General features: G+C 42.9%; 12 protein-coding genes across 12 annotated transcripts; 8 read left to right on the forward strand and 4 right to left on the reverse strand.

Annotated features, from left to right (window-relative positions):
* Nucleotides 1-229: 229 nt before the first annotated feature.
* On the forward strand, nucleotides 230-1,654 carry FA14DRAFT_115970 (uncharacterized protein; the record flags this gene model as incomplete). Its single annotated transcript, XM_025496144.1, has 1 exon — nucleotides 230-1,654. A coding segment is annotated over one exon (1,425 nt), but the record flags the coding sequence as incomplete, so codon positions are not given.
* Nucleotides 1,655-1,767: 113 nt separating this feature from the next.
* Nucleotides 1,768-3,340, forward strand: FA14DRAFT_19269 (uncharacterized protein). The gene has a single exon (XM_025501951.1). The coding sequence runs from the start codon at nucleotides 1,881-1,883 to the stop codon at nucleotides 3,324-3,326; it is 1,446 nt and encodes a 481-aa protein (XP_025358094.1). The 5' UTR covers nucleotides 1,768-1,880; the 3' UTR covers nucleotides 3,327-3,340.
* A 245-nt stretch (nucleotides 3,341-3,585) lies between these two features.
* On the forward strand, nucleotides 3,586-4,297 carry FA14DRAFT_187850 (uncharacterized protein; the record flags this gene model as incomplete). The annotated part of the gene is made up of 1 exon (XM_025501627.1): nucleotides 3,586-4,297. The coding sequence occupies one exon, from the start codon at nucleotides 3,586-3,588 to the stop codon at nucleotides 4,183-4,185; it is 600 nt and encodes a 199-aa protein (XP_025358095.1). The 3' UTR covers nucleotides 4,186-4,297.
* A 900-nt stretch (nucleotides 4,298-5,197) lies between these two features.
* Nucleotides 5,198-7,027, forward strand: FA14DRAFT_177076 (uncharacterized protein; the record flags this gene model as incomplete). The annotated part of the gene is made up of 1 exon (XM_025500721.1): nucleotides 5,198-7,027. One exon carries the CDS (start codon nucleotides 5,198-5,200, stop codon nucleotides 7,025-7,027), a length of 1,830 nt encoding a protein of 609 aa, XP_025358096.1.
* Nucleotides 7,028-7,212: 185 nt separating this feature from the next.
* On the forward strand, nucleotides 7,213-8,447 carry FA14DRAFT_177077 (uncharacterized protein; the record flags this gene model as incomplete). The annotated part of the gene is made up of 2 exons (XM_025500722.1): nucleotides 7,213-7,977; nucleotides 8,064-8,447. The coding sequence occupies 2 exons, from the start codon at nucleotides 7,213-7,215 to the stop codon at nucleotides 8,445-8,447; spliced, it is 1,149 nt and encodes a 382-aa protein (XP_025358097.1).
* Nucleotides 8,161-11,200, reverse strand: FA14DRAFT_159670 (HCP-like protein). The gene has a single exon (XM_025498318.1). It carries the CDS (start codon nucleotides 11,039-11,041, stop codon nucleotides 8,633-8,635), a length of 2,409 nt encoding a protein of 802 aa, XP_025358098.1. The 5' UTR covers nucleotides 11,042-11,200; the 3' UTR covers nucleotides 8,161-8,632.
* A 1,118-nt stretch (nucleotides 11,201-12,318) lies between these two features.
* Nucleotides 12,319-13,701, reverse strand: FA14DRAFT_142354 (EF-hand). The gene is made up of 5 exons (XM_025497172.1): nucleotides 13,441-13,701; nucleotides 13,354-13,360; nucleotides 13,231-13,275; nucleotides 12,796-13,160; nucleotides 12,319-12,727 (listed from the first exon to the last, which is right to left on the reverse strand). Exons 1-5 carry the CDS (start codon nucleotides 13,453-13,455, stop codon nucleotides 12,710-12,712), a joined length of 450 nt encoding a protein of 149 aa, XP_025358099.1. The 5' UTR covers nucleotides 13,456-13,701; the 3' UTR covers nucleotides 12,319-12,709.
* A 1,179-nt stretch (nucleotides 13,702-14,880) lies between these two features.
* On the forward strand, nucleotides 14,881-17,526 carry FA14DRAFT_118645 (uncharacterized protein; the record flags this gene model as incomplete). The annotated part of the gene is made up of 2 exons (XM_025496306.1): nucleotides 14,881-17,167; nucleotides 17,315-17,526. 2 exons carry the CDS (start codon nucleotides 14,881-14,883, stop codon nucleotides 17,524-17,526), a joined length of 2,499 nt encoding a protein of 832 aa, XP_025358100.1.
* Nucleotides 17,527-17,811: 285 nt separating this feature from the next.
* FA14DRAFT_159671 (MT-A70-domain-containing protein) lies at nucleotides 17,812-19,721 on the forward strand. Its single transcript, XM_025498319.1, has one exon. The coding sequence runs from the start codon at nucleotides 17,857-17,859 to the stop codon at nucleotides 19,615-19,617; it is 1,761 nt and encodes a 586-aa protein (XP_025358101.1). The 5' UTR covers nucleotides 17,812-17,856; the 3' UTR covers nucleotides 19,618-19,721.
* Nucleotides 19,722-19,731: 10 nt separating this feature from the next.
* On the reverse strand, nucleotides 19,732-20,040 carry FA14DRAFT_177082 (putative 50s ribosomal protein L33; the record flags this gene model as incomplete). The annotated part of the gene is made up of 3 exons (XM_025500723.1): nucleotides 19,732-19,769; nucleotides 19,842-19,948; nucleotides 20,018-20,040. The coding sequence occupies 3 exons, from the start codon at nucleotides 20,038-20,040 to the stop codon at nucleotides 19,732-19,734; spliced, it is 168 nt and encodes a 55-aa protein (XP_025358102.1).
* A 286-nt stretch (nucleotides 20,041-20,326) lies between these two features.
* Nucleotides 20,327-22,253, forward strand: FA14DRAFT_166822 (FAD/NAD(P)-binding domain-containing protein; the record flags this gene model as incomplete). The annotated part of the gene is made up of 3 exons (XM_025500046.1): nucleotides 20,327-20,653; nucleotides 20,750-21,867; nucleotides 22,194-22,253. The coding sequence occupies exons 1-3, from the start codon at nucleotides 20,377-20,379 to the stop codon at nucleotides 22,251-22,253; spliced, it is 1,455 nt and encodes a 484-aa protein (XP_025358103.1). The 5' UTR covers nucleotides 20,327-20,376.
* Nucleotides 22,254-24,542: 2,289 nt separating this feature from the next.
* FA14DRAFT_130712 (uncharacterized protein) lies at nucleotides 24,543-25,251 on the reverse strand (the record flags this gene model as incomplete). The annotated part of the gene is made up of 1 exon (XM_025496917.1): nucleotides 24,543-25,251. A coding segment is annotated over exon 1 (555 nt), but the record flags the coding sequence as incomplete, so codon positions are not given.
* Between the last annotated feature and the right edge of the window lie 393 nt (nucleotides 25,252-25,644).

The following is a 25,644-nucleotide window of genomic DNA, read 5'->3' on the forward strand; positions in this document are numbered from 1 at the left end:
AGGAAAGGGCAAGAAAGCAGAGACAGAAGCAGAAGAACTACTGCAGGCCAAACTTGACTCTGAAGCTATACAAGAAGGGCTGAAAGCACGACAGGATGCTACAGCGAGCGAAGGGAGAAGTGAAGAGTATGGAAATGATGCTGCATTTACCGATTCTATATCTCACAATTTGACGAAAGCAACCGCATTTGTCGAAAAAGGTGATGAGTTATCAGCTGCACTCTTACCGCTACGATTGGCGGCCATTCGAATTGAGGGTGCAAAAGAGATGAGGAAGTCTTTCCTGACAAGGATATGTAGACCCTATACAGATGCAGCACTAACACCAACATTTCTCAATCGATTCATCTATGGACATCGATTAGATCAGATCATGCCTGGACAATCCACTACTTTGCCCGGTCTGATAGGACTACTTGGATCGATTGGAAATGATTTGGGAGGATTAGATGCTTTTGCCGATATTCAAGCAAGCCTTCAGCCTTCACTCGTTGTCAATTCGATAGACCCTTCAAGCCCACTAATAGCGAGCGAGGAAGATGTCGATGTCGTATTCACTTGCAAGCAGAAACCCAGATTCTTTTTAAAGACCAGTACGGACGTTGGGAATGGTGAAGGAAATGCTGCTATTCAGGCTAGAATACGAAATGTGTTTGGAGGTGCGGAACAAGCGGAATTCTCTGCAACAACTGGAACGAGAACTAGGCAAGCATTTAACGCTTCTTTAAGTTGGCCTATGTTTGCCCTTCCGGATCATTTATTCACTGCAAGTGCATATGCTCAAGATAGAGATCTTTCTGCCTTTTCCAGCGTAACAGAAGGATCAAGAGGTGCAAAGTTGGCCATGCGATTCAATCGATCTATGGTAGGAGGCGGTATTCATGAATTCGCATACGAGCTCGCACATCGGCATTTGGGAAGGCTGAAGCCAACTGCTTCATTGAGTATGCGTTATGCTGCCGGACACTCTATCAAGAGCAGTATCAGCCATACATTCACGCATGATACCCGAGATGATACGTGTATGGCAACTAGTGGAGCACTTTTCAAAACTTTGTGCGAATATGCTGGTCTAGGAGGAGATCAGCAGCACGTAAAAGCAGAGGTAGAAACTCAACTTTCGCGCCGTTTTGGAATGCTTTCTGGTTTGGACGACGACTTTGCCGTTTCCTTCTCTGCTCGAACTGGATTCCTGTCATCATTGAATGGAAGATCGCCTGCATTCAGTGACAGATTTCAGCTAGGTGGACCTACAAGTGTTCGAATGTTTCGGTACAATTCCCTTGGACCTAAAGACGGTTTGGACTCTTTAGGAGGAGATGCATACCTTTCTACGGGCACATCACTTATTGCACCCTTTTGGCCTGGTAAGGCTCATTGGCCATTGAAGTGGCACGCATTCGTCAATGCCGGTCAACTCGTTCAACTTGACCACAGCAAACTAGCCAATGCTAACACAACAATCTCTAATGGTAACATCTCCGCAGTTTGGAATGATATGATTTCCAAACCATCTTGTAGTACAGGCGTTGGATTGATGATCCGACAAGGTGGCCTTCGTGCCGAGATTAACGTTGGTGTTCCGCTCACGATTCGTAAAGGCGATGGAGCAAGAAAAGGCGTTCAATTGGGAATCGGGATCGACTTTTTGTAAATGTTTGTTTGCTAGATGTCTAAAAGACTGCACTCAAACGTCATCAGGAAGCACACTGTATTAGTACATATGCAAATCAATGTTTCACGCTTAAATACATTGTGTGCTGTGACATGAGTGTTCGACACAGCTCATTCTGTTTGCATTAGGCGGTGAATGACTAGGCCCCGAAAAAAAAACGAAGTCTTGATGATGTTGATTGCCACTGAGCAAGAAGTTGTTTCTCATGATTTCCATATCATCCACTTTCTCAAGTAGCAATATGAATGCAATCATCGCTGCGATAAGAGAGCAAAAGACCGTTCTAAGAATTCTTATGACGATCTCTTTTCTCTTTATATGGCTAGCCGTGGAAGAAGAAGAAAGGTACGACCGGCTTTTTAGCATCAGAGCCAATGCAGAAAAGTCGATGAAAGATTCAGATAGATCTTCTTTTGCCTTCGTCTTTACGATCCCAAAGGATCAATTACCATTGCGAAAGCGAGCAGAAATCGACTTGAACAAATCGCCGCCTAGATCTCCTTCTCTAGTAAGTGAGCATCCAGACCCTCAGATGTCGCCATCGTCTTCTTCTCCTGTACGAAAGCGTAAACAGGACCAAGTTTATTCTTCGTCAGCAGTAAGTACAGTGCCGACGGAAAGGGAAAAAAGGAAGCGCTTAAGCACGCTGAAAGCTATGCGGAAATTCCGATCTAAATGGGATAAGAAAGGTCATGAGAAAGCTAAAACAACATTAAATGCTGACGAATATGCGAAATACAAAGAAAGATATGATCACTACAAAAGACAAGAGGTGGAACGTTCCAAAGAACAATATGCCAAAAATAAGAAATTATTAGAGCAAAACGACCCTGCTGCTTTGGAAAGACGTGAAAAATTATTGAAAAGGTATCGAGAGTATTATCGTAATGTTACCAAGCCAAAGAAGCAAAAGAAGGAGAAAGGCAATGCAGCTGAAGGAGGTCAAGATAAGTCTACACCATTCGCAAAACGAGCCGATCCTGATACAAGACTGCAAATAGGTGGTGATCCTACGCCGGATCCTCCACCACCGGAAGTGACTGCAGAAACTGAAAAGCAACGTAGACTAGAAGCAAAACGAAAGCGAACACGGGCCTATAATGCACAATTTACCAAGAAAGGAGAAGAAGAGGCACGTCGAACGCTCCCTACAGAAGAATTTGAAAAGTACCAAGCAAGATGTCATAATTTTCGTGCAAAGCGGCTCATTTATGCCAAAGCAGGGCATCAACGTTTAAAAGCAGCTATACAAGCCGGAGATGAACAAGCCTCGCAACGTTATGATCGTCAATTGGAGATGAAGAAAAAACGGCACGAAAAGAAAAAGTTCGGTACTTTTCTTAGTACCGGTCTGCAGGTTAGAAAACCGGGAAACAGAAAAGGAGGTGATGATGATACTCTTAAAGCTCTTTTAGAACAGCCATTGGATTCCACTACTAGGCAGGATATCGAAAGACGCCTTAAGCGCCGTGAAAGAGGACGAATAGATTTCAGAAAAAGCGTCATTCGTGCCAAAGAAGGAGATCCGAAAAGCGTAGAATGGCTTGAAAAACGCAAGAAAAAGAACAGGGAATACATGCACAGGTACAGGGCGGAGAAAGCGAAGACTAACTTGGATAGTAAGAGCCCTTCTGCCTCCTCCACCGATTGAACAGAATCATTGTCAGATATAGATCATGTCATAGAACTATGCGTATCTGCCAAGAAGTCTTGCTGGTGTCCTGTTTATAAGAAGCTTTATGTCTTGAAGCCCCGTGCTCAAATTGCATGAGCTGTGTAGACCGGATGCAAATAGGTGAAAACTAACAGCTCACCTGTGAAAGCGTTCTTGCTTCTCATTTCAACAGCGTTTCATCGATCTTTTGTTCTGCAGTAAAGCTATCATTACAGCTTCCGTTGTCACTGCAAAAATGGATTGTTTTATTGTCTTCTTGTCATTGATGTTCGCCGTGTGGAGCTCTTCAGCCTCTCAACTACGAGGTGATCTGCAAGCCAGCACAATTCATCATTTTGTTCGAAGGGAACTTGATCTTAATGCAACTCCAACATCATCTATGGATGAAGGATACCCGAGGGCTGTAGCTGCTTCCCATCACTCGAACAATGAAGAGGTACAAACTCGATGGGACCATGCTACGGTACAAAGAAAAGGGAATGCTGGTGTCTCTTCTAAAGGTCCTAAGCTTTCAGAGGAAGAGAGGAAAAAGAAGAAATATGAGTGCAATAGACTTTGTGTTCAAAGATATCGATTCAAGTACTCTAAAGAAGGACAAGAAATAGCTGCCAAAACTTTAGACCCGATTGAAAAAGCTAGATACGATAAGAAATTGGAAGAAATTCAGAAAAAGAGGAAACAATATAAAGCGAAATACTTTCATGATATCAAAGTTGGACTTGAAAAAAACGATCCAAAAGCTGTAGCACGAAACTTGATGAACCGGATCCATAATCGCCAAGCTTCGAGAAGATGGATGAGGAAGAAAAGGGCTCAGCAAGCCTTGCATGATTAAGAGCAGACAGATGTATCTCAGCCGTTTGTGCGACGTATGGATCCCCAAGAATCAAACGTCACACAAGACAAGGCTAAACGTGTAAAGAAGGCTGAAAGGGTGAGTCAAAGAGATGTTAGTTCAACTTTGCGAGCTTAACAAATCCTCACCCATACAAGTATAAAAGAACGGGAATCGAACAGTCCAAACATAGTGCAGCTGCAGCAAAATACAGATCAAAGTTCAATAAAGAAGGGCGAGAACAGGCCAAATTACTCGATCAAGAAGCAAAAACAGAATACGATGAACAATTTACCCGATATAGGGTTCGAACACAAATTCAATCGAAATGAAAGCAAGACAGAATGCTTGCACTGGCTACCCAAAGTGATCCAGAATCAGTTGAACGGCTTGCAAATTATAGTCAAAACCAATTTATGAGAAATGCAACGTACAAATTGAGGCGAAGGTTACAAAGAGCTAAAGTCAAGAGGGCGCTTCATCCAAGGAATCTCCCAGCAAGAAATTGAAAATATAGGAATCACACTCGTCCGCTGGGAATCAGGGTGTATCAACATCTTCGAAGCTTGACAAAGCAGAAATACCTGATCTGAGTGAGCTACCTCCTCCTGAACAGCTTCCACCTGTATGAGCTCAACATCAGATGCAAACAAATAATGAAAGCGCAGTAAATAATTGCGTAAACGTGAAAAATCCTGTACACAAAGAGTAATACAAGCCTCTCATCCTGACATTGCCATTCATATGAAAGAAGACAGAGGCGCAAATTGCGTATGATGTTTTGTATCTTAGCCCCAGTATGTTCACAGCCTTGAAATACTCAACAAACAGGTACGTTGAATATAGTGTGGCTTCCTCACCTTACCTCATCTAGCCTTTATTTACTATAATGGTATCATACATACCTCAAATGTTTAAGCAGATTCTTTTTATGATTTCGATAGCATCAATGCTTTCTACATCGCTCTTATTTCGTTGCAATGATGAAGAATGTGACAATTGCATCCAAGACATGAAAGCGGAAGAGTGCAATGGGAGTTTTGAGAAGTCATCAGCAAATCTTGTTATTAACACGCAGGCTCGCAAATTATCATCTACTGGACTTGATGCGTCGCTCAACACGGTGTCATTATGGAAGAGAGACAGTATAGATTTGAATCGCTCTCCACCAAAATCGCCTTCTCCACCATTGGAAGGCATAGATACCGGAGAAGTATCCTCAACGTATAAGGCAAATCCAAGCAGCACAAATGATCCAGAGAACGCTTCATCTGCCGCTGAAAAAGTGAAGAGAAGGCGTGCCCAAGTTAATAAAGCAGTACGAAAGTATAATAAAAAGTTTACTGCAGAAGGTCAAAAAAAAGCAAAAGAAACGATGAACTCAACCGAATACGAAAAGTATATTAATCTGTATAAAAAGATCAAAAAAAGAAATATGAATCGTGATAGAAGTTATGTTGAAAGACAAAAACGATTACGAGAACAAGGGGATCCAGCCGCTATCGCGACTCATGCCAAAAAGTTAACCAATTTCCTAGCTTGGTATCATAAAGGTGGAAAGCAAAAGATAGCTGCAAGATCGGCAGAGAAGCGCAAAGACGATCAAGGTAAACCGCCTCTGTTCTCCAAAAGGGCCTTGCAGGGCGAATCTTTCACTGCTGAGCAGGATGCTAGACCAAAAGACCGTGAACAAATACAAAAGATGATTCAATTAAAGAAGAGAAAGGCTGTATGTCAAAAATTACATCGTAGCAGTATGTCTAAGAAAGCGGAAAAGGAAGCGGAAAAAGTATTGCCACCAGAAGAATTCAAAGAATTGCAAGGCAAGATCAAAGACTTCAGAACGAAAAGACTAATTGCTTCAAAAGAGAATTATCAGCGTAGAAAAGCGAAAAGACTCGCAGGGGATGAAGTAGCTATACAGGCTTATGCTCTCAAATTGCAACGTAAGAGGGATAGACAGGCAAAATTGTCTGTAGGTAAATTTCTTGCAGATGGTAGAAGTCAGAGTAAGAAGAGCAAGACAGAAACTTCACAAGAGACATCAAAAGTGCGGTCTTATGGAGCTGCAGAAGATTTTGTGGATACAGAATTACGTCTATTTCGTCGAGGAGAGGGAGAAACACTACACTCGCCACCCGAGACGAGCTTTTACTTCGAGAGAGAGCCATCATTGCTGAAAAGAACGGACATAAACTTAAACATTCCATTAGAAGCCTCTCCAGCTGTAGAAAGTGTTCCGAGCAGTTCTGCAGTTTCTGCAGAGATACAACCCAAGAAAAGGCGGAAACGTCATTACGAGCAATTCACCAAAAAGGCGGAAGAGGAGGCACGAAATAAGTTCTCCAAAGAAGAATTTGAAAATTATCAAAAACGACTTCAGGACTATCGCCAAAAACGCTCAGGGTACGGTATGGCAAGAAGTGCTCGTATAAGAATCGCAAGACAGACTGGTGATAAAAAATCGACCGAAGTTTATACCAAACGCTTAGAACGCAAAAAGAAGCGTTATCATCAAGGTGCTTTGGGAGCCTTTCTCGCTACTGATTCCTTACCTCAACATGATCACCAAAATGCAAAATTATCCGATGCTGATCTACATACCTTGTTAAAGCAACCTTTAGATCATTCATCAAAGAAATATGTTGAACGAAAACTTTTTGATCGACAGAAAAAACGAGTAACATATACGGAAAATATGAAGCTGTATAGAAGCGGCGATCCAAAGGGCAAGGAATGGTACGAGAAAAAGAAGGAAGCTTCTCGTATTGCCATGGCAAAGTATAACGCAGTAAGAAAGCAATCTAAGCAAAGCGGTTCCTCGGCTGCCAAAACGGATTAGATGACTCCTTTGCATATTGAGTTCCAAATTAAAGTTTTGTGTACAGATGAGAAAGCAGCTTGCTGTTTTGCGCCCCGAGAGGGTGAAGATGTTCAATTGTCCTTCTTTCGAATTATTTATGTGAATTGGATGAAGTACCTTCCTGCTATCGATCATGATTCTTTTTTTTTCAATTGGTCCAGACAATGGTAACTTTATTGAAAAAGAGAAAGATACTTATCGTGTTTGCTTCTGCTTTCATGTTGATCATATTGCCAAAGTTACTTCATCTTCAAGGGTCTGAAGTAAAGCAAATCGCGCAGCACAAGAGTCCTGGATCGTTTGGAGAATTACGTCGTAGAGAGATAGACCTCAATGTAACTCCAACAGCTTCATCAGAACAAAGTAGTCCACATCGCCCTGAATCGCCAAATGGAAGAAGCCAAGGCGGTCAGTATGAAGATGTGCAATCCAATGGCAGACAGTGTCATCGAAAAGACACAGAAAGCTATTCTTCTCCGACCAAGAAGCCAGTCAAAAAGCAATATGAGAGTAGAAAACTTTCATTAAAACGGTTTCAATTTAAATTTTCACTTAAGGGACAAGAACTAGCAAAAGATTTACCGCCTGAAGAAAAGGTCAAATATGATGAGCATTTAGAGAGAATACGTCAAAAACGCAGATTTTACAAAAGTAGAAATTTAAAAAAGATGAAAACTTTAGTCGAACAAAATGATCCGATTGGGTTGAGACGTAATCAGCTATACAGAGAAAGCGCTCGAAGAGCATACCGCAAATATAGCCAGAAAAAGAGAGCGAAAAAATGCAAGCAAGGCAATGCATCATCAGACAACTTGCCACAGCCAGGAACATTTATGAAACGTGGAGAAATACAAGGCAATGGGAATGATCAGCAAATGAACACGCAGGCTCCTGCACAGCAGCCCTTCACAAGGGATGAGCAGGCAGTGGTAAGTGATGAACTGAAAATGATAATGAAATTGACAGTCAGTAACACATGCATCCAAACAGACGAGCAAAAAATTGAAAAGAATAGAGTCATTGCGGCGGGGAAAAGAAGAAATATAGAGATAAATTCAGTCTTGTAGGACAAGAGCAAGCAAAAGGATTGAACGAAGAAGCAAGAAAGGTGTATAACGAACAATTGATTAAACATCATGCACGGGAAAGGAAAGGAAGAAAACTTTATCGTAAAAAGATCAAATTTTTAGTTTCACAAAATGATCCGAAAGCAATTGAAAGTTATCGAAAAAGTTTACAAACGAATTATGCCTCAGTCGTTCGACATAGGGAAAGAAAAAAGATCGAGAAAGCCAGCATGATAGCAACAAAACCTGGAAAACCTTCAATGAAGAGGCGAAAGAAGACCATCGTGCCGGATCTGAATAAGTCACCACCTCCAGATCTGGATGCAAATTAACAGGGATGCACAAAACATACCTATCATCTTCTTCAGTGTTGAAAATTTTTGTATTGAAGGATACGAAGATGAGAGATATTGGATATACATACTGCAGCTAAGCACCAAAAGTAGCACGAGATCAGACATGATTGCCGCTCACAGCAATTTGTGCAACCTTTTTAGGGAGAGAGACGAGGCTTTTTTCACATAACCACACATTCTTTTTCAGCATCTTTTCGTGTCGGTCTTGCTCCTTTCCTTCCTCCTCTTCCATCTTTTTGTTGTTTAAGTTCGGTCAAACGCATCATTGCACGTTTATTGCCTTGAGCAGCAGCTCGCATATACCATCGTTTTGCTTCTTCGATATTCGCGTCAACACCGATTCCCACTTCAGAGTAGTATCCAACGGCATATTCAGCTTTCGGGATACCTTTTGTTGCTGCCCTGCGTGCCCATAGATATGCTTCACTATCGCTCTGCTTCAAAACACCTTCGCTTCCGGTCAGATACCAACCGCTCAGAGCTAATTCACTCTCACCATCATTCTTGCCTGCTGCTTTCGTATACCATGCAATCGATCTGCGTGGATCGACAGGACATGTCAACGTACCATATTCGTACGCACTTCCAAGCTTGAATTGACTTGGTGCATATCCCAATTGAGCTGCTTGGGTGAACAATTCTCTTGCATGGGCTTCATCATGAGGTACAACGCTATTGGTCGATTTCTCGTACAACAGACCAAGCTCGTGCAATGCATGTGGATTATCTTCATCCGCTTGACCGGCAGCTCTTTTAAGCCAAACGATTGCTTCTCGAATATTACGTGGCTGTCCTAGCAAACCGTTGAGCAAAATCATTCCTAATTTATACATTCCCGCTGTATCACCCAAGGCGCTCGCTTTGCGGTAGAATAAAACGGCACGATGGTGATCACGTCTTGTACCTGCTCCGACTTCATTGCACACAGCTGTGCGGTATGTGGCAGCAGGATGATTTTGCTTGGAAGCTTGAACATACAAATTGTATGCTTTCTCATGATCGACTTGCAATCCTAGGCTACCATTACCGAAGCAATTTGCCAAGAAGAATTGCGCTTCTGCATAGGGTGGTTTGCCCAGGCCAGTTCCGGTTGTAGCCAACCTCTTGACAAGCTTGAGACTTTCACTGAGCAAAGCATCTCTGTACTTTCGTGCCTGCTTTGGACCGTCTTTGGGATCTTGAACCTTCTTTGCTGCTTCGATCAAATATCTACAATAAGCAAATTGCGCTTCTGGATCGGGATCTCCCTTCATTCGTTGACGGTATTCATCCACAAATGCTTTGTTGAACGGTAGTGTTTGTTGAGGTGCTTTTGAGGTAGTATCTTTGGATCTCCGTCTTCCATTGATATTGGAAGTGCTTGAATGTGCACTTGCCATGCTCAACTGCGTACCTTGTCTTGCCAGCGAAGGCATCATACTGTTACCGCTGATGCTGGGTGCTCGACCTGCTGGCTCTCCACTTCCATACGGTGAGTAGGGTGATGGCGCACCGGGATAATCAAGGCCAAAGCCTTGAGCAGCTGCCATGTACGGATTACCCGCCGCATCATATCCAGACATTTGCGACGAGGGTCCGGCCATCTGATTGCCAAAATAGGATGGCTGTTGTTGATGATAAGCGGATCCGAAATTGCTGTACTGCCCTTGACCTTCGTCATAGTATTGCTGCTGACCTCCTTCATTGCCATACCATCCTCCATGCGAAGAGCCTTGAGAATACAAATTCGGATCATATCCACCCATCTGTTGACCGCCTGCGTTGTAAGCATGTAAGTTTGGATCAAAATTTGTAGCATGTGCCATTGCTGATATGCTTCCATCGTTGTAGCCCATCGAAGATCCGTCTGCGCCACTTTGTTGTTGTTGCTGTGGTGGACCTTGAAGAGTTCCTTGCTTGATATCTGCTGCCGTTTGATCAACTTCATCAGCGATTGCACGTAAGCTATTGTCTGGATGTACTTCGGCTGCACTTTGATAGATCTCTTGATTTGCGTAGGCTGCATTTGCTCTTTCAACTGCTGCTCGTTGACCAAATGCGCCAACTCTGGCTGAAGCTGCTCCGATTGAAGGAGTAGGAGACTTAGAGCGACCAGCAATAGATAGCTTGTCGAATCCAAAATCGTCGGCCAAGGGTGGACCTCTACTATTCATTGCACCTGGACCATCAACATGAGGAGCTGAAACGTTGGATTGTTGATACATTCCTCCTCCTCCGCCTCCATTGAGAGGTGGTGGTGGTGGTGGATTTTCCCAATATCTATCGCTATTTTCGCTATCGCGTCTGTCATGTGTTAAGTTTTGAAATGAAGTTGCATCTGCTGTATTTGTTCTGACACGTTGAGGTGCCATCATTGGAGAAGTGAAAGAGGCCATATTTGCTTGTTGAACGAAAGCAGGATCAGGACTATAACCGGGAGAAGGATACGTTTGTTGTCTAGTCGGATAAGCTGGTGAGGCGTAATATTGTTGTTGAGAATCGGGTCTAGCATAATGTCCGCCTTGTGAACCGCGTTGATAATAGGCGGCATCATGTGATGCTGAACCACCACCTGCCGTATGCGCAGACATTGTTTATATGATTGTTTGTACAAATCAACAAAAGGTGATTGAGTGTAATTTGTGCTTTTGTGATCGTGATGATCGTTTTTTGTTAATTTAAAGGAACAGGATTGATGTCATGTTGAATTATTGATACGGTTTCTTTTAAAAAGTACTTGTCTATTATGATGGTGATCAAGAAAGTTATTGCAATCAATCAATTGATATTCATATAAAAAAAGAGTGAATATGTGCCTTGCACTTTGTCTTACACAAACAACATGCATCCTTTTTCAGTCAGGCACTTAAGTGAAAGCAGAAAGGGGGAACTAACTCTGTGCTGCTGCTAAACACACACACACACACAAATAATCATCAGATCATTCTCACCCAGCAGCAACAGCAGCAGGACAAGCGCGTTTAGATTACTATTTATATTTGGCATCAGACAGGCGGAAGGGAATCGCTGTCATTAAAATAAAAAAAGGTGGAGAAACAGTTACCAAGGCAAAGCAAGCAGGTCATTTCGGCAGAAAGGGCAAACATGTGTGCTTTGCGCTACCATCTTGTACCGTACGAGCCAAAGGAAGGGGGAACGAGTTCATTCATCCTTTCTTTGATCAGGGACAATACGCCCAACAAAGATCAATGCATGGTAAAGTGATTAGTATGTATGTACCTCATTCTAGCAAATCAAACTTACATCAGCAGCATCAAATGAAGCAAAGCCCTATTTAGGGAAAATAATGCCACACAGAGTAACGCTTCATTTTCACATTCTTCTTTCATTGCGAAGCGGATAATGCAGGCAATGATCGTTGTAGAGGTGACAATAATAGCATAAATTAATAGAGTATGTGGGCGTAATTTCCATTAACAGGATGGTACCGTAATCCCGGGCGGTGATGAGAAGGGAATCGCACAACATTCTCACGCCTTGTGAGACTTGAATAATTTCCATACAACAGACAAACGATCATCTTTTTTCATTCTTCTTGTTTGAGCCAAAAATTGAACATCATGAATCTCTTAATCTTTGTCCTCATCATTTTTCTCGAATTTCACTGTGCTATTTCAGTCATTTATCCAGTGACACCTAAAGCGGCATGTGTAGACAAAGACAAATGTTTGACAATCACCCAACAAGGCTATACGATCTCAGCTCAAGGTGATTCAAACTGTCTCTACAGTCGATACCGTTGTGTTGCGTAAGTTGAGTCTGTTCTCTTTCAGTTCTACTTTCAATCACAGATCTTCTCTTCCATTTAGCGTCAGCAATCAATGCTTCAATAAAGCAAGCGAGTGCCCGGCAAATACATATTCAATCGTTGATACCGATCAATGCCTTTACAAGTGTTACTTCATGTTCACCGATTAATCAAAGGTATCGGATCGAGGCGATCTTTCAAATCAAAAGTCCTCGTTCAAAACGCACATCATGGGCTTCATGTGAACATTTGTCCCCTTCCCTTTTTCTCAAAAGAGATGTCATTCCCTTTCATCACCTCTGTTTCACATTCGCCTCGCTCAGTCGGCTGATCACATTGTGAATGTCATGAAATGGTACATTACGATATTTATACTTGATGAGCGGGTGTGATTGTTAATGATATACACTCATCTTCGAAAGCGAGTAGATGGGAAAATGAATCTTCAGCAACTGCTTTTACCGGCCATTTGTTACAATAGTCAACATTTTTACTTGCTCATCATCATCTGTGGGAAAAGGCAAAAGGAGTCAGAAGAGATGCATTAAAGGTGATGAGCACACCGTAAAGACTCACATTGACGAATTCAGAATAGTTGATTTGACCATCTCCATCAACATCAGCTTCACGAATCATTTCTTCAACTTCATTATCAGACAACTTTTCACCCAAATTGGTCATGACATGACGTAATTCGGCAGCACTGATAAACCCGTTACCATCTTTGTCAAACACCTTGAATGCTTCTTTAATCTCTTCTTCGCTATCGGTATCTTTCATCTTTCTTGCCATCATTGTCAAGAATTCGGGAAAGTCTATCGTTCCATTTCCATCTGCATCCACTTCGTTCACCATGTCCTGCAATTCAGCTTCGGTAGGATTTTGTCCTAGAGATCGCATCACTGTACCGAGCTCTTTTGTGGTGATTGTTCCATCGCCGTCTGAAGAGGGAGAGAGGAAGGACATAGAGCGTTAGAGTTTGTGTGGTTGCATCTTCTGCTTATCACTCACCTTTGTCGAAAAGGGAGAAAGCCTCCTTGAACTCGGAGATTTGCTCTACAAGGATTAAAGAGAAAGGTTATTAGTAGTCGTTCAAGGTTGCGAATCCTTTGCCAGACCTGGATATATGCGTACCTTCAGTCTAATGAAAGAGGAAGAAAGATGAGAAAGTGTCAGTTCCAGCACGTTTGCATCACCATCATCATGTCATTCACAACGTACCAATTGATCAGCCATTGTTGTAATTATTTGTTGTTGGTTGTAAGAGAGTTGATAACAATCGTTACAAGTCCAAATTTAAAGCTAATCGTTTATCCATTATATGAAGCAGAGATATTGTGACGCACAGCCGCATCGCCCGATTGTGTACGCCCTGAATGGTGATTTCGCCAGCAATTTGGGCACCTCATTTTGGCGGGCGGACAGGCAGGCAAAAAGGCGCAAAATGTGCACGGGCATAAACTAGAATACTCTCTCTTAAAAACACACGCGCCGGCGTAAAAGGGGGAGAACGCAAAGTTTTGAAAAGATTATATATACAGTACGCGTGGGGCTCAAAAGGGGACCAGTTCAGTGGCAGTTTAGCCTTGAAAGGGGGGGGATGAAAACCTCTTCTTTCTGCACGGTATCGTCAGCTAGTTTGGAAATTCCCTTTCTCTTTTGCTGGGAAGGCAGACAGACAATCAAACCAACACCTTAGCGGCAAGTCTGGTGCACTTTAGCATTGGAAGATAAATTTTTAACCTTGAATGGATGCAGATGGAGGAAGATGGATGTATACGTACACGATTTCATCAAACACATCTTTCCCATCCATCATCTATCATAGTCGACAGAACAAGCATTGATTGCTTCATTTCTCGAGACAAAGATACACGTCGTGTGAATGGGTGAGTGTTGAAATAACGGCGATCGTAATGGCAAATTCAAAGGGAAACTCTAGGGATGAAATGTGCTTTATCTATCAATCAATCTGTCAATCCTCTGAGAGGCATATTAAGTATGCTTTATTGACGATTACGCACGACAAAATGCACTGAAGAGATAAAAAGGTGTCAATTTGACATTGAGGGGCAAAAGAGATGGGCGCAAAATGGAATAGTCGCAAGTACATATACTTACCCTTTCTTTCATCCCTCTCACTGACAAATACGTCCTTTCAGTGAACCTTGTCTTGCAAAAATAAGTGAGTATGACTTTCAAATGCGACGATCTGATCACAAAATGAGAGGGTCTGTATGGTGGGATCGAAAGGATGAATTTGATAAAAACAGCGAGTGTTCAAAAGAATCTCGAGAGAAAGGCGACTACACCGAAAGGTGCTGGGCCGAAAAATTATGCGTTATTGTCCTGAAATTGGTCATCGCTCAAAGCATATATGCGCAACACCGATGGTGAATTTTCGGTACTGACGTATGTTTTCCATCTCCGCTTAAATAGATCATGAACTTGGATGATCAAAAATCCAGCGGTAGTTTTTCAAGCAGAGAGAGGGGACCAGCATCGCCACCATATAACGCTGCTTCGCAATACCTTCCCCCTTATCAAAGCCGGTCAAATCTAAACGATGACAGTATGAACAGCCAAGATAAAGGGAAAAGGCGTTCGCCTCCCATCGAAGAGAATCCGGCTGAACCCGCCAGTCATGAACCTAAAGTCACAATGACATCACAAGGTCCCAGGGTTGCAGTCACGGACCCTTTGGCTACAATCCGAGCAGACATGTTTGAATCTACCAAGAATGATGGCAAGGGCGGTTTCGTTCATCCAACTTTCAAGGTAAACACGCCCGGTGGTGGTTCTCCTGGACGTCCTCCTTTCTCCCGACAAACGAGTGCCGCTTCCAGCTTTGATGATGCTGCTGATGACTTTTTCGACGAATTCGACTGGAGCGAAGATGAACAAGAGCAACAAGCCGCAAAAGAGGAAGAGAAACAGTTGCAGGCAATCGCTTTGCGTCGCCGTAAAATCAGTCCTTTCAAGATTATAAAATGGCTCGCTACTACATTCCTGGGAAATTTTATCTTAAGTGCAACGCTTGTTGCGCCAGCAATCGTCTTGCAATATACATATCGAAATGAAGGGCCCGATTCAGAACGAGCAAAGCGCAACTACGTCACAGACAATGTTCAAGCTTGGTTGATCTGGGCCGCATTCAATTTGCACGTTGAATGGTGGATTCATTTGATTGTTGAATTGTTCCCACGAGCTGCAATTGCTATCGTCAGCGGTGTATGGGGTAGCGTCAGTCAGCGTGTTCTCTCTTTTGTTGAGGTTTTCAACGCAATCAAAGGATACGTCAAGCTGATCGGATATGCAGCCCTTTCGTGGGGTTCTTGGGCAATCATTTTCAATTCCATCTACCATTTGTACACTCGTACAAATCCCGAAACTGAAAGTCGTGCGCCTTACTTGTATCGAATTTACGAAGTGGTCGAATTCTTTTTCTTCTTTACGTTGACAATCGCGGCTGAGAAGATTTTGATCAAGATTATTTCGATCCGTTTCCACAAGACTGCTTATGCAGAACGTATCAGTAAGATTACCAAGGCATTAAAGACTTTTGATTGGTTGAAAGATCATAGGCCCAAAGATAAGGGTACGAACTCGCCTTTTGGCTTCAAAACGCCGAAAGGTTTGAGAACTCCTGTCTCGTTCAATATGCCTCATCACGGAACGCCATTGAATGCGCCAGCTGACGTTCTGGGCGAGCCTGTTCCAAGCGGTCAAGCAACACCCAAAGCAGGATTCTTTTCACGCAAAACACATGCAGAAAAGCGCCCTGGTGATGCCCCAACGGCTGTTCCTATGCGAAATTATTCAGAGCCGAACACACCTGGAGCTGCCTCTGCCCGTTCAACCAAATCAAAGCAAACGATGAATGCTGCTAAACAGAAAGCGTCACAAGCGACAAACCTTGCAAAAAAAGCCATGGTTGATCCAACACATCTTTTAACGGATGATACTGTCGGTGTTGGATTGGACGTTAATTCACCTGCTGAAGCAAGACGTTTAGCCAGAACCCTCTTCCGTGCTTATCGTGGACGTCATCGTCGAACTTATTTAGTCCCGTCCGATTTCGAGGTTGCCTACAAGAATCCTGAAGATGCAAAAGATGCATTCGAGGTATTTGACAGTGATCGAAACGGAGATATTTCAATGACCGAAATGAAAAATACGATTGTAGAAATCTACAAAGATCGTAGATTCGTTGCCAAAAGTTTGGAGGATACAAGTAGTGCTTTGTCACAATTGGATTTGATCTTCTTGTTCGTTGCGATGATCATTGTCGCTTTTGAAGCATTTGCAATTTTCAACGTTGATGTCAGTAAAACTCTAACAACATTCTATACTTTGGCCATCGGTGCAAGTTTCGTTTTCAAGGAATCGGCACAAGAAGTATTTGATTCGATCATTTTCTTGTTCGTCACTCATCCATTCGATACAGGAGACCGAATTTGCGTAAACGAGTCGGTAATGGTTGTTCAAAAGATGAGTTTATTATCGTGTCAATTCTTGTTGTGGGACAATACGCAAATCTTTATCAACAACGCCCTTCTCAGTCAAATGTTTATCATGAATTATCGTCGATCTGGCTATCAATGGGAATGCGTTAAAATGCAAGTGGCCTTCGATACTCCTTGGAGTACTTTGGATGCCGTTCAAGCAGACGTCACTCATTGGCTTCAAACTGAACCGGACCGTATGTTTGAGCCTTCGACGGCCATCGTACCGCAATCGATTGATTTTATGCGTTGTATTTCGGTTACGATTGGTATGACACATAGAGCCAATTATCAAGATTGGGGCGCACGTTGGTATAAGAGAAATTGCTTCTTTGCTGCCGTTTGTTATTATATGCGCAAGCATGGAGTGAAGTATATGAACTCTACACAACCAATCATTTATTGGGATCCTCCATCATACGAAACATCAGAAGCACAAAAAGGTTTACCAACATCCTCTTCTGGTGCAGTAGCACAAGAAGGTGTTCAAAATAAAGATTATGGTATTCCATCCGGTAGTAATGTAGGCACAGGCGCACGCAGACCAAGCGTTTTCACTGATTCAGGCGAAACGGATGGAGGTGAAACAGTTGAGACGTTTGATCAAGATGCAGTGATCAACGATGACTTTGCCAAATTGGAACGTAAGCCTACTTTGACCACTTCTGGTGCTCATAAACCACGTACTTTGTTGGGCTTTGCTCCACCGACCGATGAGATTGAAGGTAGTGCATTGCGTAAACGTAAAGCACGTCGTAAAGGTTTGGCACAACAAGGCGGTGAAGGCGGTGGTGGAGCTTGAGTTGGGCAGGTTCCGATTCTTTCATACAATGAACAATCAATACGTTTCCCCTCTTTTTTCCCTTTATTTTCATTCATCACATTTTTCAAGCACACTCAAGGATCCATTCAGCACTATCATTCTAGCATTTGTTTATAGCATTCAATTAAATGATTTCATTTAGTGATTTGTGAGGGGAGAGAGGTTGGGCTGAACAGAATTTAAGCTCATGGCCCAAGCGCGAACACAGGTTGCATGAATTCCTTCTGATGATTGAAGGAAACGATACTACACTCACGACGTCCACTGCTATCCAAGTCAGTATGTTCTGAAGACGAAGGGAAGATGATGATGAATCTGGAACAGTTCAGATTGCAGCGGCAATCCATCAGAGAAAGGCATGCAAAAGTGTTGAACACGATTCAAAAGGAGAAAGTCAAAGAAGCACCATTACAATCCATTCGACAGCACCCAAGATGGAAGGAGTTGATGGAAAAGAAGAAAGGTACCAATAACACATCTCAAAACGAAGTGATCAATAGCGAAATGGGCGAGAAAGACCATATATTTGGGCCTGCATTTATTCCATCTGAATCAACGATCAGGAATGACTACTCGCAAAGGTTTATCGATACAAAAGCAAGCGAATTGCCGGGGAATGCGGTCAAAAATCCGCTAAAGTCATCTAGATTTGAAGAATATCCAAAGCTACGAAATCTAATTGATGCAAAAGCGAAATTACTGGATGAGATTTCCATACCTCCAACATATCTACAGGCAGATCTGTTGCAATCTATCAAGCCTTACGCTCACACGACGAACGATCCCTCAGAGCAACCAGGGGCTCAATTCCATTTATCAAGCTTGTTGCCTATCAAATACGATGTTGTAATCATCGATCCTCCTCTGGAAGCGTATGAATGGGAAAGCGTACCAACAAATGGAGAAAGATCAAAACAAGTTTGGAGTTGGGAACAGATTGCTGCTTTACCAATTCCACAAATTATGGCAAAAGAGAGTTTTGTATTCTTTTGGGTTGGCAGCGGTGGAAGTGATGGTTTGGAACGTGGAAGAGAAGTATTGAACAAATGGGGCTTCAGAAGATGTGAGGATATCGTTTGGATTCGAACAAATGCAAACGGCGGCGAAAATTCAGAAACAATCTTACAAGAACCTAGCTCTTCTGCATTTCATAGAACGGCAGAACATTGTTTGATGGGCATTCGTGGTACGGTTAGAAGAAGTACGGATACACGATTTGTACACTGTAATATCGATACAGATGTGATTTTGTGGCCAGGAGAAGCTGCAGATGACAAAAGCGGGCCTGGTGCTCAAACTGTCATCGATATGCGAAGCAAGCCGCCAGAGATGATGGATTTGATTGAAAATTTCTGTCTGGGTACAAGAAGATTAGAGCTGTTTGGTAGGAATCGCAATTTGAGAAGAGGATGGTTGACAGTTGGACTGGAAGTTGGACCGGACAAGCCTGGATGGGAGAGAGCAGTGCAGGGCACGAATGCATGTGCTGCCTCGCCAATTGATGGTCACTCCAGCAACAACGTCTCGCGACAAGTTCCTGTTCCTTATCACAAGGACCAGTATGATTCTGCATTTTACGTCGACAGGGCTGGCTGTACGTTGGCAGAACGTGCAAATCTGGTACCGTATGACGAAAAGATTGACGATCTGCGACCAAAGAGTCCTAAACCCAGTTCGAATCAAAGAAGAGAACGCACGAACACTCGACAGGATTCACCCTACCAAGTCAATTCTCCAATGGGCGGCGCATACATCTCACCGAGCAATGTACAACACATGGCAAGTACCATGGCTTCTACCTCAGGTGAAATTCAAACAGGCAATCCTTATCAAGAAAGTATGGCAGGTTTTCTTCCACAACCTCAAACTTCCGCAACATTTCAGCCTGGTGGTGCAGGCTTGAGCGGATTAGGAGCAGGTGGACGATCAGTCGTGAGCGTTCCGAGTGGAAGTGAATTGTTGAGCGGGGCACAAGCAAGTGTGATGCTTGGACAAGGGCAAAGACCGACAAACGCATCTGCTGGAGGAGGACCGAGTGGATTAAGTCGTAGGACGAGAAGAGGTGCATGATTGTGAATAGAGCGTATCAGCCTTCATAGCTGATGTTGTGACTGTATAATATATGTTGTAAAAAATGGTGTATATTGTTCCTATTGTACAGATAAATTTATCCCCTAAACGATGTCATTTCTTCTTTTCTTCGAATAAGACGTGCCTCCGGACTGTATAGATGGGATGAAAGATGGCGTCAGAGGGAATTCTGTTTGTCTCGAAAAAGTAATCGTGCTACATACCTCTAGGATCGTATTTCATCATGGATAGCTTATCAGCCAATCGTAGTCTTCGCATTGTGTAGATATATCCTGTTCCTGCAGTTGAGAATAGACGTGCGATCACGACTCTGAGGCAGGGGAAAGAGGGTGAATTAGCTCGGAGCCAGTAGATAATATGCATTACTCCATCTGCTTACCTTGCTTTTGACTTTGCTGCCATCTTGTCACGATTGATTTTATGTTGAAAGTGATGGTAATGCAAGATATCTTTAAAATTTAGAGAATGTTCCTGTTTAGCGCTTTCATGATTCTCCAAGTCCCGTGACTTTTTCAAAAATGAAAGAATTAAAGCCTACCTTTCTTTATACGCGTGAGTGTATGCCTGCTTAATGCATGCTAAGCCATTGTTGCCTGCCTGCCCGACTTTCAGGTAATCTTGCATACGCACAAGCAGCAGCGTTAGGGTCCGGAGAAATGCAACATCAAAGCTTCTCATCGTGCACAGACTTTAACAACATCTTCTTAGTGATCATCCATCTTTCCATTTATTCTCGCCATGAAGGTTGCTGTGATCGGAGGTGGTGTGGCCGGTGTATCGGCCGTATGGGCATTGAATGAACATTCAAATCATGATGTTCATTTATTCGAAGCGAACGATTACGTTGGCGGTCATACAAATACAGTCTTATTCGAAAAACCAAACGAAAAATCAAAAAGTGTAATGACAGATACAGGTTTTATCGTTTTTAATAAAGTTACTTATCCGAACTTTTTGGCATTTTTGAATCATTTGAATATCAAAATTATCGCTTCGGATATGTCATTCTCTGTTAGTAGGACGGCACCTTTACCTCAACCTAAAACACAAACACCTTTTACGGCAAGTGGTGCATTCCCAACCCTGTCCGCCACTAAAGGATCAACAAAAGAACGAGGAGAATTTGAATGGGCAGGTGCTACACCCGTCAGCCTGTTTTGTCAATGGAGTAATTTGTTCAGTCCAACACATTGGAGAATGGTTTGGGATATCATTCGATTTAATCATCAATCAGTCGAATCGCTCGCTCATTTTGATAAACATGCCAAAAACAAAAGTGATGTAAAAGCAAGCAAATTTGCAAAGCAGAGTATTGGCGAATGGCTAAAAGAGCGTGGTTATAGTCAATCTTTCGTTCGGAATTATTTGGTTCCAATGACAGCTTGTATTTGGTCAACTCCAGCAGATCGAACGGTTTCTGAATTTCCAGCTTTGACTTTGCTACGGTTTATGCATAATCATCACCTCTTGCAAATTCTAGATAGACCGCAATGGCTTACCTTGAATGGAGGTTCAAGAACCTACGTCGAAAGAGTCTTATCAAAATTACCCGAATCCCACTTACACAAAGGTTCAAAAGCTGGAAGGGTTGTCGAAGCATCTTTCGATAAAGAGAAATCGCAATGGCTCATCAGTACGGCAAACGGACATGTTTCATCATTCGATCGTGTAATTTTTGCAAGTCATGCAGATACAACAGCACGCATCCTTTCTGGTCAATTTGCATCAAATGATAATAAAGGCAAAGAATTGCAATCCATCTTGCAACAATTCGAATTCAACAAGAATACGGTTCTATTGCATACGGATGAAAAGTTGATGCCCGTCAGAAGGTCTGCATGGTCCGCATGGAACTTCATTACAGAATCACAAGATGGCAAAAAGGACGAAGATGGAGTGGTGTTGACATATTGGATGAATTTGCTACAATCTTTGGATGAGAAAAAGTATGGTCCAATTTTGGTTACATTGAATGCACCTGAAAACGTTTGTGATCCAGCAAAGACGCTCAAACGAATCTCATACGAACATCCAGTATACACGGCAAAAAGTGTTGAAGCACAAAAGCAATTACGTGATTGGCAAGGAATATGGAATGGAGCTCATTTTGCAGGTGCATGGACGAACTATGGTTTTCATGAAGATGGTTTCTCGAGTGGCTTACGTGCTGCTTATGCTTTGGGTGCCACGCCACCGTTTGAGATCAAAGATGCAGAACGTCAAACTGCCGTTCGACATACGTTCCGGGTTACAAATGCATCTATTCAACGATTGGAAAGCTTGCGTGCAGTGATTTCTTCTTCTTTGCTGCTCGTAGTCGCACCTTTTGCAATCTTGTTTGCGATCTTACTTGAATTTATCGCAAATTCGTTGGTGTATATGAGCAAAGGAGCAAATCAAAGATGCACCATTCGTAACGAACTTCGACGTATTCGTGTTGCTTGGGAGCCTCATTTGCATCCAACGCTTTTGAACGCTTTTACTGGATCTCAACATCTTCAACAGAACGGATCAAGCAAGAAAAACAAATAATCTCATCACCCCCACATTTATAGACTTATAACTCTCTTGGATACCTCACTAATCATCATTTAATGGATATTATGCCTCACTAATCATCATTTAATGGATATTATGATAAGATAAATGAATATATACAAATAATCTGTCTGCGTGCTATTAAGCTTTCATTTTGACATTCCAGCACTGAGAAGAGCATGTCTTCCTACACCTTCATTGTCAAAATGAACGATTGAATAACGACTTGACTGAGGTCCCTCAATCGTCAATTCTCCATGAGGTATTCTATCTGTCGTGCCGCTGCTCTGATGAATGACTGAATCTCCTTGTTGACGAACTTGGAAGCCACCATAAAGGGAAGGAACCGGTCTCTTTCTTCTATAAACCGGTCTAGGTGTACTTGTCCAATCTTCTTCTGCTGCCGGACCAAAGCTCTCTGGTGCTTTCCATTCCCATTCCGAAGCATCTTCATCACCAGGTTGAGTGGTATGCAGATCATCCGATTCATCTTGTAACCATTTGATGGACGGTTGTGCACCATTTCCGTCTATCGAAGAAGTTGTTGCTGAAAGATACGATGTTAATGTTGATCCGATCCAATTACTCGCTTCTGCTCCCCAATAAGACATTCCACTCCAAGCAGAAGATGCACTGCGACTTGCAATATCTAAAACTTGATTCGGTGCAGAAAGTGCCATAGAGGACAACACGTTTGCCATATCACTTCCCATCGAAACGATATTGTTGGCCGTTGCATTCGTCAAAGCCATATAATCTACTGGCTCGCTTTGAGTGTTTGCTTCTTGCTGCTCATCAGCGCCATTCATGCCAAAGAACCATAAAAGATGACTTGGCAAGACGGGAATGTACCGTAAAGCCCCTGTTCTGGCCAAAGGCTCAACACTTGTGGGTGAAAAAGCGTCAGGTCCTGAACGAACTTTGGCAGCATGTTGAGAAGGTACTGCGCCTGCTGTTGCTTCTGGGCTCAAGAGATGGGTAGCAGTCTCATGGATGATACTTGCTGCAATTCTTGACCCTGCCAAAAATTCAATCAAGACTGAATTTCCTTGCATGATCTGATTCGCAAGTGGGTATATTGATCGTTGCTGTTTTTGTCGGTGATGTTTCATCTCCGGTCCGCCTTCTTCGCTCGTTTCGTTAATCGTTTCAGGTTTGGGTTTGGTTGGTTGGAATGGCAAGTGTGTATAAGGTGCATCGATCGGTAAACTTTCATTTTCAAGAGCTGATTGCCAAACACGATCTTCGATACTTCGAACTTGAGATGTGGCCATTTGATCACGTCGTCTTCCACCGCGATTGGCACGGGCTGCATTCACGGTTTCGATTGAAGGTGGTGTTTGTGCAGCAGGTGCAGGAGGTGGAGATAGATTGGCTACTTCCTTGATAGGCTCGGCTGCTTTGCTACTCTCTGCTTTTGTGGAGATTTGTTCAAACTTCTCGGGCTTAGGTGCTATGATTGGTGGTTTTGTCTTGGCTGCTGCCCGCTCATCGATTGCTCTTTGCTTATCAGCCAGCTTTTGTATCTTTTTCTGTTTCCTTTTCTGTTCACCTTGTTTACCTCCTCTCGCCTTTTTCCAAAGTTGTACTGCAGGTCCTCCAACGGTAGAACCGCTGACATCGCTTGCCATATCACCTTCTCTCTCATGAAGATCGCCATCACGTAATAGATCCGGTCTATGAGCTTCAACATGCTTTGCACGTGTACGTACTTGATTTTCGATTGCTTCTCCATCACTGAATCCTGCATCGCTGTCACTTTCATCGTCATTCACCTCTTGTTCATCCCGCAGGAAGTCTGGCTTATCCGGAAGCGGAGGAGGAGCAAACGTATCTTCACCCAATACACTTCCTTCACGACTGCGCGGTCGTACGTCAGGATCATGATAAGCAGTAGCAGCTTTGAGTAGCGTTGGGTTTTGTGATTTGTTGTCAAAATACGTATGAGCCGGCTTTTGAAGTATTTGTGAGGGAGTTGGAATCTCATCTTCTTCCTCTTCGCTGCTCAAAGCAGAGCTTTCGTTGGGAGGCAACCCTGTCCCTGTCAAAGTGACATTGTGTGCCAGAATACCTACAATCTCTCCACTTTCATTATCGACTGCCACTAAACTGTTTCGCCAACTTGCTGTATCAGACGAAGCTAAAGGATGTTCAGATTTGCCAACGGATGAGGTCTGTCGCATGGCTCTCTGCAAACCTTTGAAGCTTCGAATGCTACCTGTCAAGTCTCTCGGCCTGTTTTGGGATGCAGGAAGGCCATCTCTATACACATCATCATGTACACTCAATTCACTCTTTCTCTCGGTATATGCGTTACTCATCGACATTGTAGATGGTTGCTGTTCGGTTGTTGGCTTACCGGCATCAAGCATTTTTAATGCTTCTTCTGCCGCTTTTGTCGGTTGAGGAATTGGGAATTGGTATTGGGTCACTTGTCCTTCACGTAAGAGTAAGGTGATCCGTTGAAGGTAAGTGTTTTGATTCCAGGTGAACGTTGGAAGATCCAAAGCTTTTTGTAATAATAAATCTTTATCGCTCAAAAGAGGAAAACCAAGTTTGAATCGATCAGAGAATGATTTTTGTTCTTTTGCTGATTGACCACTTAAGCCAAAGACAACTAAATCTTTTTCTTTTGCTTGAAGTGTTTTGACAGATTCTTGTACCGATCGTAAATGTGAAGTACAACCAAAAGCGCCTGGAATATTTTTCCAAGAATCAGAAACTTGTTCACCTTCTGATGCCGTTCGTGGATAGATGAATAACAGAACAGGTCGCTGTAACGATAATAAGAATAAATCGATATATCCTCCGCTTGTTGATTCAAGTTCGATCAAGGGTGGTAATGGATGACCGCCTAAATGAATGGCCGAAGTTGGATTTCCAATCGAGGATGAAGTTGAAGTGGTGGTCGCTTGATCCATGATTTCCAGAGTTAGAAAACGAACAACAACAAAATGAAACAGAACAACACTATAGATACAGGAATATATGCGTAAATGTTACAACACTGGTCTGGTGTGCTATGTTGAATGCATGTACAATCGGTACAACTCCTCTCCGTCTTCTCGTTCTTCTTAGGGGGTCAGTCAATCAGTCTATGCTTTGTCGATCTCTTCCAGGAGTCCAACACAATAGGGGCACAGAGATGAGTTGCATAGGTAAAGATCAACCAACACCAATCAATGCTCAGGGGCTAATTTCGCGGCGCACTTAACGAAAAAGGCGGAGAAGACAATTACATAAGCATCATATTTTTGCAATGTAACCCGAAATGCGAAAGCACGCTTTTAATGCCTCCACCTGCCCAGGATCTTCATTAGCGCGTGCAATTTTATAGATAAGCTCTTCTTACCTGCGGAACAATCAAAACGAATCTTGGACGTACGTACGATGAGGTCTTACAATGTACACAATGATGAAAACGTACATGAATTGCCACTTATGTCAAATCATTCTCGAACGATGGAT

The sequence above is a fragment of the Meira miltonrushii genome (assembly GCF_003144205.1).
Source record: "Meira miltonrushii strain MCA 3882 unplaced genomic scaffold FA14scaffold_1, whole genome shotgun sequence".
NCBI lineage: Eukaryota > Fungi > Basidiomycota > Exobasidiomycetes > Exobasidiales > Brachybasidiaceae > Meira > Meira miltonrushii.